The 16,023-nt window shown below is 34.1% G+C and overlaps 1 protein-coding gene across 1 annotated transcript in view; it reads left to right on the top strand.

Annotated features, from left to right (window-relative positions):
• The window catches only part of Rh4 (Rhodopsin 4), a 43,774-nt gene that overhangs the window by 2,239 nt on the left and 25,512 nt on the right, over positions 1 to 16,023 (top strand). The window contains exons 2-3 of the mRNA XM_075307914.1: positions 5,188 to 5,373; positions 9,100 to 9,446. Coding sequence (XP_075164029.1) covers positions 5,188 to 5,373; positions 9,100 to 9,446 — 533 coding nt within the window. The remainder of the gene's footprint in view (positions 1 to 5,187; positions 5,374 to 9,099; positions 9,447 to 16,023) is intronic.

The following is a 16,023-nucleotide window of genomic DNA, read 5'->3' as shown; positions in this document are numbered from 1 at the left end:
AAACATATATATGGGAGCTATATCTAAATCTGAACCGATTTCAACCAAATTTGGCACGCATAGCAACAATGCTAATTCTACTCCCTGTGCAAAATTTGAACTAAATCGGAGTTAAAAATTGACCTCTGTGGTCATATGAGTGTAAATCGGGCGAAAGCTATATATGGGAGATATATCTAAATCTGAACCGATTTCAACCAAATTTGGCACGCATAGCTACAATGCTAATTCTACTCCCTGTGCAAAATTTCAACTAAATCGGAGCAAAAGATTGGCCTCTGTGGTCATATGAGTGTAAATCGGGCGAAAGCTATATATGGGAGGTATATCTAAATCTGAACCGATTTCAAACAAATTTGGCACACATAGCTACAATGCCAATTCTACTCCCTGTGCAAAATTTCAACTAAATCGGAGCAAAAAATTGGCCTCTGTGGTCATATGAGTGTAAATCGGGCGAAAGCTATATATGGGAGCTATATCTAAATCTGAACCGATTTCAACCAAATTTGGCACACATAGCTACAATGCTAATTCTACTCCCTGTGCAAAATTTCAACCGAATTGGGGTAAAACTCGGGCTTCTGGGACCGTATTAGTCCATATCGGGCGAAAGATAAATATGGAAGCTATATCTAAATCTGAACCGATTTCAATAAAATTTGGCACACTTGACTATAGTACTAATTGTTCTTCTTGTGCAAAATTTTAAGCAAATTAGGGTAAAACTCTGGCTTCTGGGGCCATATAAGTCCATATCGGGCGAAATATATATATGGGAGCTATATCTAAATCTGAACCGATTTCTTCCAAAATCAATAGGGATCTATTCTGAGCCAAAACACATACTTGTGCCAAATTTCAAGTCGATTGGACAGACGGACAGACGGACATTGCTATACATATCGACTCAAGAGCCCACCCTGAGCATTTTTGCCAAAGACACCATGTGTCTATCTCGTCTCCTTCTGGGTGTTGCAAACATATGCATTAACTTATAATACCCTGTTCCACAGTGTGGAGCAGGGTATAAACAACCCACGCGCAAACACATCGATTACATCGATGACAGGTATCGATTACAGGTAGATAAAAGAAATGTAGGAATTTTTCCTATATTCTAACAAGTGTGTTTCCTTAAGTTTTGAATGGATTGAATACTTCTTAGTACGAATGAACTAAAATATTTTTCTATGCCAAGTGTTATTCGTATGTATGATAAGCTTTCTATAATAAAGGAAGTCAGAATTATCATTTTATAAGAAATCTTACTAAATTTGAAGAAACATGGTTTTAGTTCGGTTTTTGTTAATTTTTACGAATGCTTTGTTATCAGTGAATAAAATTTTCTTTTTCAGTAGTAAATTCTTATACCCAGCGAAGAAAACAGTATTAGTAAAATGCCATGCCTTATTCTAGTTAATGAACTATTCCTAATTGCTTTCAGTTTAGGATTTTTTTACTGAAACAAATAAATTTTATTATTTCACACAAAAATTTAACTGAATGGAAATAAAATGGCTAAACTAAATTGATGAACATTTTATCCTTTAGTTTCGAAGACACTTTTTTCTGGGTAGAGCATCCGATCTATTCCACCAATGTGACCTTAATATAAACCGATACCTAAATTTGACTTCCGGAATGTTTTGTAAGAGCAAATTTAATGCGATCCCGTTGTAATTCGACTGTCCAATTACCATGCGAAAATTAAATCATATCGGTCCATAATTATTTATAGGCTCCTCTATATAAACCGATAAAGAACACTGGAAAAAAGCAAGCCCAATGATTTTATCTTTACACTTATGCTTTTGGTATTGATTCAAAGCTAAAGAAGCGGAGCATTGAAGAAAGGACATATTTAAGATACAATTATCTTTTAAATTTGTGTGTTTGTGTACACGCAAAAAAGAATTCTTTCCTCCCAAACGAAATTTTAGACAAACAAAGTTCGGTTCTCATTTGCTTTTCGCTGTAAGGAAGTTTATTTGGAAGAAAAGTTTATACTGATAAACGCTTACTCTTTTCCAGGATGTAAAAACAATCTTTTCTGGCTAATTGCATTATCCCTTCGACGAGGTTTTTTAGTTATTAACACCTTTTTCTGTAATACATACAATATAGAAGAAATTATTTGATTTTATAAATTTTTTAAATTTTACCTTTCGCCTGGACGGAGAATCGAACCGCGGGCCATGCCGATTAAACAAACTTTATTTAACAGAAACATACATTTAGTTGGGCACGGTGGAGCAGTGGTTGCTACGTCCGCCTTGCATGCCAAGGGTCGTTATTTCGATCCCTGCTTTGACCGAACACCGAAAAGTTTTTTGTTTGCTTTTTTTTACATATATTCTAGATATGTTCGGAAGATTCCGAAAAGATGTTCAAAATTACATGCTACTATATTAAATTTTTACTATGAACTGTAAAATGTGTCTTATTAAAGACTTAAAGTCAGAAAAGAACTGTGTTGTTGGTTCAAAAATATATTTTTTTATTGAAAAAATAAAAATTTTGTAACAAACGATTTTTTTTGGTGATACAAATTTGAAATTTTCGAAGCAAAAAAACTCTAACAAAAGAAAAACGTTTTCGGTACACGTTTTCCAAACGTATTTTTTGTTTGCGTGTACTTGTTTCTCGGAAACAAAATTTAATTTATTATTTTTTTAGTTTTTTCTTCATGCGCTATCAAAGTCCATTAATAACATATTAACCACAACTTAAAATTCCGAATTCCACTCGGCTATAGTAAAAATTATGCTATATTTTAATTACAAAATGTCTTTAAAATAAAGTGTTAAAAAGCATCTCCTATTTTTTAACGTGTTTTAGGATTGTAGCCAACATGCAAAAGTCAACCGATTTAAGGATGATTTCATTAATTCTAAAGATTTTTCAGAAGTATTAAAGCCAAGTTGACCTTAGTAAAACGAAATTTTCTTTCATGTTAGGATACTCAATTTTAAGCCGAATCACTTAACTATAAGGACAAAACGACTTCATTGAAAGTTTATCGGAGAAATGCTAAGCAAAGTTTGCATTCGTATTTTAAGGACATGAAATCTTTCATATGACAACCGTAGGTTAAAATTTCACTCCGCTTTACTTGAAAAATTGAACAGATAGTGTACAAATAACGTTTCGGTAATACGTGCCAAATTTGGTCAAAATCGGCTCAGATTCAGACAACGCCCCCATATAGCATATGTTGTTCCGATTTGGGCAAGAATGGCCAAAATAGCTACATTTCCCCACTGCTAAAGGGTGATACGGTCAAAAGTTGGTCAAGGGAAAATCGGTGAAATCGTTTATTTAAAAAATCAAATTAAATTTCTTTTTCAAGTTCAATTAGTATAAAATTCAGGAAAAATATTCAGTTAGGCTTTCGCTTTTCCAAATCCGAATTGCCGGGTCTCACGCTTGACACCTGCCATCAGATTTTGTACAGCCACCTTGTCCACCTTCTTCGCCGCAGAAAGCCAGTTTGCCTTGAACTGCTGCTCGTCCTTATCAGTTTTTTTGGTCTTCTTTAGGTTCCGCTTGACAATAGCCCAGTATTTCTCAACTGGGCGGAGCTCTGGCGTGTTGGGAGGGTTCTTGTCCTTGGGAACCACCTGCACGTTGTTGGCGGCGTACCACTCCATGGCCTTTTTACCGTAATGGCAAGATGCCAAATCCGGCCAAAACAGTACGGAACAACCGTGTTTCTTCAGGAAAGGCACTCTTTTACGTAAATTTCTTGGTTGACAGTCCCGGAAGCTATGAAAATGCTGCTTTTCAAGCCACAGGTACAGATGGCTTGCCAAACCAGATATTTCTTTGCGAACTTTGACAGTTTTATGTGCTTGAAAATATCTTCTACCTTTCCCCTTCCTTTTGCCGTATAAAACTTCTGTCCCGGAAGCTGCTTGTAGTCGGCTTTGACGTAGGTTTCGTCGTCCATTACCACGCAGTCAAACTTCGTCAGCATCGTCGTGTACAGCCTCCGGGATCGCGCTTTGGCCGTCGTATTTTGTTTATCATCGCGATTTGGAGTCACTACCTTCTTGTTAGTCGATAGTTCGGCTCGTTTTTTGCCTCGATGCACGGTTGTAGACGATACACCCAGCCTATTTTCGGCATCTCGGAGAGAGAGGTTAGGGTTTCGCTTGAAACTACCGGCAACTCTCTTTGTCGTCTCAGCTGCTTCCAGTTTTCGATTTCCCCCCGATCCAGACTCGATTTCCCCCCGATCCTGGCTGTCGACAAACGTTCCCCAAACACTTTAATTACATTTGTAACGACTGATTTGGCAACTTTTAGCGATTTTGCCAGCTTTGCGTGCGAGTAGCTCGGATTTTCGCGATGCGCGAGCAAAATTTTGATACGCTGCTCTTCTTGCTTGGACGGCATTTTGACAACTGAAGAGTGAATTCCAAATTCAAAATAGGAGCAACAACACGCACCTTCAAAATGAGGGGTGTTCAGGTTTTTTAAATGCAAAATTGAAAGAAATACGTCAAGTTTATGTTGACCAAATTTTGACTTGGAAATCACTCAAATTTCCTACTTTCATATCTATCGACCGATAAATCTTAAATGAACACTGAAAAACAGTGAACCCTCCAGGTAGAAAACTTTTGCTTAATTTTAGAAAATTTTGCTTAATTTTAGAAAATTTTGCATATTTTTAGAAAATTTTAACTAAACAGTATTAAAAACGCTGGAATCATGGCGATAACACAAAAATAAGTAAATATTTTTCGACAAATTCAAGAAAATTTGTTAGACATGATAATTTTTTTCACTTGTTAAAGAAAATTTTGTAGTTTGAAGGAAGAAATTGGAGTTCAAATTTGCAAGAATGTCTTTAGTAAATTCATGATAGACGCATTTGTAGTAAAATTTACAAATTTAAAGAAATAATTAACTATTTTATAAGAAGTACGAATTTAGTAAATCTTTAAACTTAATTTTTGTATAATTTTCCCCGTTTAAAGGAAAGGAGTAAAGGAAACTTTCTAAAACCATAATAATTCCATGAACTAAAATAAAGTTAAATTGGCTTTAGTGAAATAGAGAGTTCACTTTGAGTGCACCTTCGCAAAGTTGCCTAAAAATGGCTTTAGATGCAAATATGTCTATCTAATATGGGCCGGTGGATTTCATTGTTGTTTTATTTCTTTTTTCTATTCCTAGACTATCGGCGGAAGGACGTCTTTTGGGATGGGATGTTCCTCCTGATGAAATTCGTCATATACCCGAACATTGGCTACAATACCAGGAACCTCCAGAATCGATGCATTATTTACTTGCTATGTTATACATATTCTTCACGCTAATGTCATTAACTGGAAATGGATTGGTAATTTGGGTTTTCACAGCGTAAGTAATCTTGTCTTTGATCTACACTTGAATTGAGGGTATGATCTTGGTTTCCCTTTGGGAGCCACCGTGGATCAATGGTTAGCATCGAACCCCCGTCGTGGGTTCGATTCCTGCTTCGACCGACCTCCAAAAAGTTTTTCAGCGGTGCATTATTCCACCTTAGTAATGCTGGTGACATTTCTGAGTGTTTCAAAGCTTCTCTAACATAAGTGGTTTCACTGCAATGTTGAACGCCGTTCGGACTCGGCTATAAAAAGGAGGTCCCTTATCATTGAGCTTAAGATAGAATCGGGCAGCTCTCAGTGATAAGAGAGAAGTTCACAACTGTGGTATCACAATGGACTGAATAGTCTAAGTGAGCCTAAAATCTCGGGTTGCCACTATACCTAGCCTAACCTTGGTTTCCCTTTTTAATTGTTTATTTCTGGATTGCGTACAGGTAGTACAACAAGATTTTAAATCTTATAATTGAAAGTATAAGCTTATTATATTCCAATTGCTATATGTAACAAAAAGAATCAATCCAAAGATTTTGACCTTGCCTTAAGGATTTTGGTATTGATTATGAGCCAAAGATGCGTCTTCCTTTAAATAAACATATTTTCTGGCTTTAAATCTAGGACCAATAAAATTAAAATTAAGATACAGATCTCATTTATTGAGTTTTCATTCTCTAAATATAAAAAATAAGTCTATATTTGAAGAGTTTTTATCTTAAATCTAAAGACTCAATAGTTCAGTTAATTTAAGGACGATTACTTTAAATCAAAAATGGGTTTCCTTACTACAAGTAAATTTTGCCATAGTTCAAAGGCATAGGTCTTTAACAGAGGGACGCAAATTACTCCTGAATTTAATAGAAAAATTAAAGCAAAGATTATAATCTTTATTCTAATTAAAATGTCTATATTTTAAAGAAGTTTGTCCTTAATATTGTGTAAATTGTGCATCCTAAAATTTATTATGATTAATCTTAGCTTGCAGTGTAGAAGATTAATCTTTAATACCATGTAAATATTTTTTCAGTGTAGCATATATAATATTTGGAAGTTATTAAACTATTGTAATAAATAGCCCAGCAAAATAAATTGGAAGTTCTTCTAAAGTCAAATTTTTTATAACTCCTTTTTTCATATTTTTAACCCTTTCACTACCGATGTCCACTTAGAAGGACATTCGAAAAAGACACCAAATTCTATTTTCCCACTTAGTTTCGATTTATTTCTCGATGCTATTTTAAAGTAGAGGCTTCAATCTAAATAAGCTATAAATATTTTCAATATTGGTGAGCACTAATATACATTTTTATAAACTTCTTTAACAATAAACGAAAAATACGAAAATTTGAGACAATTTTCTACTGTATATTTCTAGTAAATGGACATTCATACATAACCTATAACTGATACTTCTTCTGTTTTGTATTTTTTCTCACACTTTGAAAGATATTATAGGTCAAATAGCGCTTATTTTCGTAAGGCCAATTGGTCACAATTCAAGAATCAAGTTTTCAGAACAAGCTCATATAGCTCTTGAAGTAATTGAGGTAGGGTTTCAAAAAGACAATTTTTGTTCTACATGCTGTTAGTACAAGTAAAAAAAGAAGAAAAATTAGAGCTTTTAACATTAGATTTATTTCGGTAGTGAAAGGGTTAAAGGATTTTTTTAAGGTTCAAACATTTTTATACACACCACCATAGAATGGTGACGGGGGTATAATAAGTTTGTCATTCCGTTTGTAACACATCAAAATATCGATTTCCGACTATATAAAGTAATATATTCTTGTTCAGGGAGAAATTCTAAGACGATATAACGATGTCCGTCTGTCCGTCTATCTGTCTGGCTGTCTGTCTGTTGTAATCACGCTACATTCTTCAATAATGAAGGAATCGTGCTGAAATTTTGCACAAACTCGTCTTTTGTCTGCAGGCAGATCAAGTTCGAAGATGGGCTATATCGGTCCAGGTTTTGGTATAGTCCCCATATAAACCGACCTCCCGATTTGTGGTCTTGGGCTTATAGAAATCGTAGTTTTTATCCAATTTGCGTAAAATTTGAAATCTAGAGGTATTTTATGACCATAAAGATGTGTGCCGAAAATGGTGAGTATCTGTCCATGTTTTGGTATAGCCCCCATATAGACCGATCTCCCGATTTTACTTCTTGAGCTTATAGAAACCGCAGTTTTTATCCAATTTACCTGAAATTGGAAATCTAGAGGTATTGTAGGACCACAAATACATGTGCCAAAAACTGTGAGTATCGGTCCATATTTTGGTATAGCCCCCATATAGACCGATCTCCCGATTTTACTTCTTGGGCTTATAGAAACCGTAGTTTTTACCCAATTTACCTGAAATTAGAAATCGAGAGGTACTTCAGAACCGTAAAGAGGTGTGCCAAAAATGGTGAGCATCGGTCCATGTTTTGGTATGATCCCCATATAAACCGACCTCCCGATATGGGGTCTTGGGCTTATAGAAACCGTAGTTTTTATCCAATTTGCCTGAAATTGAAAACCTAGAGGTACTTGAGGACCATAAACAGGTGTGCCGAAAATGGTCCGTATCGTTCCATGTTTTGGTATAGCCTCCATATAGACCAATCTGCCGATTTTACATCTTGGGTTTATAGAATCCGTAGTTTATATACAATTTGCCTGAAATTGGAAATTTATAGGTATTTTAGGACCATAAAGAGGTGTGCCACAAATGGTGAGTATCGGTCCATGTTTTGGTATAGCCCCCATATAGACCGATATCCCGATTTTACTTCTTGGGCTTCTAGAATCCGAAGTTTTTATCCAATTTGCCTGAAATTGGAAATCTAGAGGTATTTTCTTATAAATCCAGAATCTGATATAGTCCTCATAGATGAAATCTTTAAATTTATCTTCAGGAAGTGTCCTCAAGTCCTCAAGCGCTCCTGAAATTTCAAAGGAAACCCTAATATTTGGTTCATGGTGGTGGGTATTTGACCCTGGAAAGTCATCCTTATTTGTTGTACACTAACGTCATCCTTCGTCATTTTGACTACGGCTTATTTCAAGACGCTATAGTTTGCAATATTGAGTTTATTTTCTTACTCGATTTGTTTTTAAATAGTATAAAACAAAAAGTAATAAAATAATTGAATTAGTATAACTTCAATTTATCATTTTCCAATCGACTAAAATGCATTATAGATTGAAAATGAAATTACTCGTCGTCATTTTGACGAAGGATGACTGCCTAGGGTTAAGATTCGGCCGGGCCGAACTTACTGCTGTATATATTTGTTCTTAATTAAAATGTTTCAATGTACTTTCAAAATGTTGCAAAAGTGCCGTTTCGACCATAAATAAAATAAAAACAACTGCCATTTTTAAGTAACATGTAAAAAAAAATTGGAAAATTTGTCGAATATTTTGAATCTTGTTTTTACCAGCTTTCATGTAATTTTATCATCCAATATTTATCAAGCAAATAGAAAACATATGAACTGTTGATAATAAAAAATAATGTTTGGCGTTCAATCCCTTCTCTTGGTAAATAAGAAAGATTTTCTTTGCTTCCACCGTAAAAAAAAATCCCATCTGTGGGGCAAAAAGTACCTTACAGAATAACCCCGAGGGAAAAAGTTCCCCTTCAGTTTTTCATGTGAAACCAAGAACATACCCGTATATTTAAAAATGTTATATATTTATGTAGTATAACACAAATAAATGTCTCCGTTTGTTAGAGCAAAATCATTGAGGACACCCTCCAATATATTAGTGATCAACTTAGCCTTTTGTGATTTTATGATGATGTCAAAGACGCCCATCTTCATCTATAACAGTTTTAAAAAAGGATTTGCCTTAGGCAACATGGGATGCCAGATATTTGGTATAATCGGTTCCTATACAGGCATAGGTGCCAGTGCCACAAATGCTTTTATTGCATACGATCGTTACAATGTAATAACACGACCCATGGAGGGTAAGATGACACATGGCAAGGCGATATTGATGGTCATCTTCATTTATATGTATGCAACACCATTTGTAGTGGCCTGTGTAACGGAGAGTTGGGGGAGATTTGTTCCTGGTAAGTATACTTTCTTGGTATAATCCATTTCAATTTGCCCTTGAGTACTAGCAAGCTAAAAGATGTGAAAGCACTATTCCATGCACTATTCTGCCTGGCCTTGGAATGAAAATCACCTTGACCCTTCGCCAAACCTTTGGTATATATGTTATACCCATGCTCTAAAGAAGCTGCAAATAACTCCATATCAGAGTCACCTAGCCCTGGATATTTGCATGGACCAAAACGGTCCGGTCGCGATTAACACTGTCGAAGGCCTCTTAAAAATCTACACCAAAAAAAAATTATTATTCATAACAGCAAAAAAGTTTGCTAAAACAGCAGATTTTGTTCAACTACTGCTGAATTAGCAGATGTGTTTGCTATATTTATACCCTAAACCACATAGTGGTCAGGGTATAATAAGTTTGATCGGCCAAAAAATGTGCCTACCAGAAATATTGATTTTAGACCCCATCAAATATATACCGATCGACTCAGAGTCACCTCCTGAGTCGATCTAGCGCTTGGTGTCCGTCCGTCTGTCCATGTATTTGTTGTTCACAGGATTCCGCTCGCAATTATTAACCGATTTGGATGAAATTTGGTACAGGGTGTTTTTTGGGCACAAGGACGAACGAATTTGGAAGAAATCGGATCAAATTTAGATATAGCTCCCATATATATGTATCGCCCGATTTCGACAAATGGAGTCACGTTGCGCTTTTTTACAAACCGATCGTCATCAAATTTTGGACATAGTAAACTTTTTTATCACTCTTTAAGTCTGCAAAATTTCATCGAAATCGGTTCAGATTTAGATATAGCTCCCATATATATGTATCGCCCGATTTTCCCAAATTTGGCCATAAAAACCTTATTTATTAAGCGATCTTACTCAAACTTGGCTTACTCTAATCTTTTATGGTACTGACAATGTGTGCCAAAAATAATCGAAATCGGTTCAGATTTAGATATAGCTCCCATATATATGTATCGCCCGATTTTGCCAAATTTGACCGTAAAACCCTTATTTATCAACCGATAGTGCTCAAAGTTGGCTAAATATAATCTTCTATACCTCTAACTGTATGTGCGCAATTTCATCGAAATCGGTCCAGATTTAGATATAGCTCCCATACATATGTGTCGCCCGATTTTGCCAAATTTGGCCGTAAAACCCTTATTTATCAACCGATCGTAACCATGGTTGGCTAAATGTAATATTCTATAGCACTAACTGTATGTGCAAACTATCATCGAAATCGGTTCAAATTTAGATATATATGTATCGCCCGATTTTGAAAATTTTGCCCCTAATAACCTTATTTTTGACCACAGGGGCCTCATTTATTAACTGATCGTCCTCAAATTTTACACCAAGTGACCTTCTGTGGTATCAATCATACCTGCAAAATATTATACAAATTGGTTCAGATTTAGATATAGGTCCCATATATATGCATCGCTCGATTTTGTCATATTTGGCCATAATACTCTTATTTATTAAACTATGTTATTCAAATTTCAAATTTTGATGTACTAGCTGATCGTACTTAGACTTACATGTAGCTCTTACATAAATCTATTGCCCTATTTGCAGAAATTTGGATTTATTACCCACAACTAATTGACTGATTTCCTCTTTTTTTAATAATGGACTCAATATTAGTGGCATACTAACTCTTTTGGTGCAAAATAAACTATAGCTACTAATATTAGAAATTTCAGCTCAGATTGTGACAAGACACCCATAAACATGTACCCCCCTTTATGTGCTCCAAAACCTATACCAATGATACCCCACAAATGCTTATGTTTACTAATTCAGTAGGGGTGGTTTAGGGTATGATATAGTCGGCCCCGCCCAACTTTCTACTTTACTCACTTGTTTTTTACAAACATTGCTGCTGAAGTAGCAACCCGCTACATGAAATAGATTTGGATGATATTGGTTTTCATTACTAACTGCATACTTTATGCTTTTTTTATCAAGCAAACATCCAATCATTTATCTAAAAAATTTACTTTTTCTTGGAGTACAAAAATATCATCTCTTATTTGAAAATATATATCCCAATTTTGAATATTCCCTGGGAATTCATTTTCCCCGGGTATAAAATCCACCTATTCTAAACAGTAGGGAAAGGAAATAACTAGGGAGAAATAATTTAGAGTATTCGAAGTCAGCTGTTTTACTTCAACTATTTTATTTTAAAAGAAATTTTGAATTGAAATTGTATTGAATTGATGTTAAAGTTTAGTTAAACGCGAAAAACGTGCCGGGTTTATGATATTAGCTGAAGGAGAGGCGCATCAACGTAACAATGTTCAAAGGATAGAAAGAGGAAAGCTACGCGATGTCATTAACCCACTTGAGTTGCCTGAAACTTACTAACTATATACTTGTACATGAAGAGGTCCTTACATAATTAGTGGGATGCCTTGCTCTTGAAGGTTTCACAAATATTATAGGGTTAAAGTTGCAGCCCGATTTGATTCAGACTCACTTAGACTTCAGTCCATTGTGGTACAATATTACACCCAAAGAAAAAATACTTTCCTCATTTTAGACAAACGAAAACCCCTTTTCTAATGAAGTATTTTCTTTAAGGGCAATTAAATCCGAATTAGTAACAAATGATTCAAAGATTGTGTCTAAGATTGTTTATTTGCTTTAAAATAACACTTTTTAGCGTCAAAAGAAATCTTTGCTTGTCTAAATTTTCGTTCCTCAGAAAAGAAGAAGTCTTCTTTCAGTGTATGGGGTAAATAAGCCTGCCTTCAAATACCACATTCCATCTCAACCCAAGTCATTTGGATTATCATCACTAGTAAGATTAAGTGCTAGTGGCGTAGGAAAAGATCTATATGTGGCCCAGTGTAGCCTGAACAAAGTTCTTAAAGGAGTGATACCTATATTTCATCAAAAAGGAAGAAGGAAAGAAAATTTCATTAGCTTTTTACGCCACGCCGGACACATGTCCGCGTTATTGATCCTTAAAAGAACAAGCGCCTATATTAAAACAGGAAGGGGTACTATAGTTTAAATGTAAAGCCTTTATTTTCTACATTTAAAAGAATTTTTAAAATATGTACAGATCTGAGATGAGGATTCGGGGAATTATTCCCAAAAAATGTCATTGTTTTTCGCTTTTTATTGTCATTTGTAATGTCAATTTTTCCCCCAAGGGAACAATTTCCCATTTTCGAAGTTGGTTTAGACATAGACATTATAACATATAGATGAGCCATGGGTGTCAACTATGTTTGACAGTTCCGAAGATTAAGAATAAACGAGAAAACTAAGAGCACGCTTACAATTTCTTTCGTTTTCCTCTTTGCAGTTTGCCAATTTTACACAAAATTAGAACGTTTATGATGGATTTATAAATAAATTAATATATTAAAAGTTTATATTTGAAAAAAAAATTGTGACCAAAACCGAGAAAATACGAAATTTAATTTTGAGCAGCATTGCTCTTTACGAACAACACAAAAGCAAATGCACGAAAATTAATGTTTGGGACTGACTCTTTACGAAAAAATCAAAACGAAATGTCAGAAAATTAATTTTTGGAACTGACACATTTTTTAAAGAGAATAGTGGATCATCTATGTATTATAATGTCTATGGGTTTAGAATAAAGGAAAAGGGAAAAGAGAAAAAATTCTCTGGGAGATTTTATTTAGAATAGGGGAACAGGGAATAGGGAAAAATTTCCAGGGAGTTGTTATTCAGAATTGGGCTAATAGAGTCCTTTAGATCTTCGAGTTCATCGAGTTTGGTTTTTCTGTGGCTGTTATTTCACATGGAATAAAAAAAGACATTTGTAGATATATGCGACTATCGAAGACTTTGACACGTAAGATTCTGAACAAAAAATTTCCGTCCGTTTAATAAAAAAAAATATTTTAATGTTTGATGTCTTTAGAGGTTCATTCGATTCCTTTGGGCATACATCAGCAGTAATTCTATTATCAAATAGACCGGAGTTAATTTATAATTTTATTCGAATCATCAGAAAATTTCAACAAACTACTGACTTATCAGCAGTACGTCTGCTATTCCAAAATAGCAGATTGTTTGCTGTTTCAGCAAATAAAAAACTGCTAAAACAGCAGTATTTTATTTGCTGAAAAACAGCAGACAGTGTTTGTTATTAACAGCAGTCTTTTTTCTATGAGTGTATGAAAAGTGGCAGATTTAAATTCGACACTTTGCTCAATAATTAAACGGATAGTATTTAACTGATTTTGGGCGAAGTTTATTGGGTTCTCCAGGTTGTTGTTGTTGTAACAGCTTTTTATGTAATTTCATCCATTTAATGGATTTAATGTAATTTCATCCATCCATGCTTTGGTAATTCAACTATAGTCCAGATCTAGGAACTCTGCGACAAGGGTGGGGTGCGTCCAGGATGATCTGGTGGTGAAGCGTTCAGGTTAATCGTTTGAAAAGCGCCACTTATAAGTTCTCAAAAATAGAAAAAATGAAATGGAGAGATGAATTTGTATTGGTGTCATTGCTGTTTTCAAACACATTTACGTTTATTTTGTGTTTAATAAGACAACATTAGCTATATTAACACAAAATAACTGTTTTCACGGTTAAAGTGGGTATTAAGTTCGAGTTTAGCCGCTAAAATCGTAATTTTTCACAATTATTTTTCTTTAATAATCGATTTTAAAGAATATAAACTTTATGAAAAGTTGCTTTTGGGTTATTCCCCATCAAGTTATAATAAAATTCTCATCAAAATGGTATAACGTTATACGTGTTTTATTCGTTCATTTTTGATTTTACCGTCTAAACTCGAACTTAGTACCCAACTTAACCCTCTAATGCCCAAACCCGCCTTTAGGCTGCCTTCGTTTAAAAGCAAACTTTTAGTAAAACACACCTACAGACAATAAAAACGGCTGAAATAAAAACAAAACTTAGTTAAAACTCTACAAGAGACTTTACAGTATTCACTGGATTTTACCGTATAATTTTTTCTTGTTTCATCTTCTTGCTTTTGTATCCTTAGAAATGTTTTTTCAGCTCCCAAAAAATGGGGCATTAAGAGGGTTAAATAAAACCTATAATACCTATCGATTTATTGAATTTCATATGCAGTGAAACCTCTGAAAGGTGGATGGATACCCACGGTCGCCTAAATTTTATCCACCTTTGAGAGGTTTAGTTTAATTTGTTAATATAGCAAACATTCCCAGACAACTGTCCATGTTTGGGAGGTGTCCGCTTTTCAGAGTGTCCAAGAGAGGTTTCACTGTACACCTTTACCCTTAGAAATAAGAGCCGCCCTAAAGAAAACAATATTATTTATATATTTTTTTAATTGTTTTTGTTTTTTTTTTTTTTTTTTATTACTGTATCTTTGTATTTTATTAATATTATTTTAGAGATCAACTAACCTAAGTAAAATATATATTTTCATGTTTTTGTAATTATCTTGTATAGTACACATACATATAAACGAATACATACACATACTTATGATGAATAGTTTAAACTTGCAATTTTATCTTTTGTGTTCCAATTTCTTAGTCATCTTGAAACATTTATGCAAAATTCCTATGCGTTCATGTTAAAAAACAAATCAAATATATGAAATAATTAATTATATTTAAGTTACCATACATATAATATAAACATATTCGAGTGTAGGACAATATATGAATATAAGAAAGTCTTGGGGGGGTCATTCTCTCAAACTCTGGCTATAACTTATTGTGTCGATGATTGAAACTGATCACAAATACACTAACCAGTCATGATACATCAGCAAAATAATTAATTTATGAAAACGGTTAATATTTTATGTACATTACAAAGCGAATATAGGCAAATCACACTTTACATAGGTCATACAAATCATGCGAATTCCATCATTTATGGCGATAAGCAATAAAAATTCACTAAATTGAGATGTGTAGGGACATTTTTAAAAGTTGAATTCCAAACACGACATACCATACTTCTTATCGTACTGAGGCGCTTATATGAAATAATTACCTATAGAAACCAAACATGCCCTTAAATTAAAAACATTCTCAAGTACGTTTTTATGGCATTCTACATTTTCGTTAACAAAAAAAAAACAACCATTTCTACTCTATATCACTCTAATACCTCATTCACATTAGGCTCGAAATCTACTACTTCAGCATAACTTGTGCTAGTGAACTAATTTCAAGAAAATTCCGGTGAGTATAGAGTAGAACACTAAGATTGTGGAATTGATTCAGATATACCTGATAGTGTATATGCGAACATGGGAAATTAAGCTAAAAATTAATTTAAAAAAAAAATCATAAAAAATTGTTAATTTTAGCATGACTACAACGTCGGTGGAAAATTTTTCTGTGCGTACGATTTTATTCTATGGATTGTAATAGGGATAAAAAAATTGACAATTTAGATTTGCAATTTAGGAAAATGTACACTTTTCGATTTTTTCAGAATTTTGTGGAAAAGTTTACTTTCAAATTAGCAATTATTGAAAAGTCTACTTTTGATATACCTCACTTTTTGATAAATTATATGAACTAAAAATCAGAATTATATGAAAACAACCCTATAAATTGAGAA

Source organism: Haematobia irritans, chromosome 4, assembly GCF_050003625.1.
Source record: "Haematobia irritans isolate KBUSLIRL chromosome 4, ASM5000362v1, whole genome shotgun sequence".
NCBI lineage: Eukaryota > Metazoa > Arthropoda > Insecta > Diptera > Muscidae > Haematobia > Haematobia irritans.
This window is presented reverse-complemented; position numbering and strand designations above follow the sequence as displayed.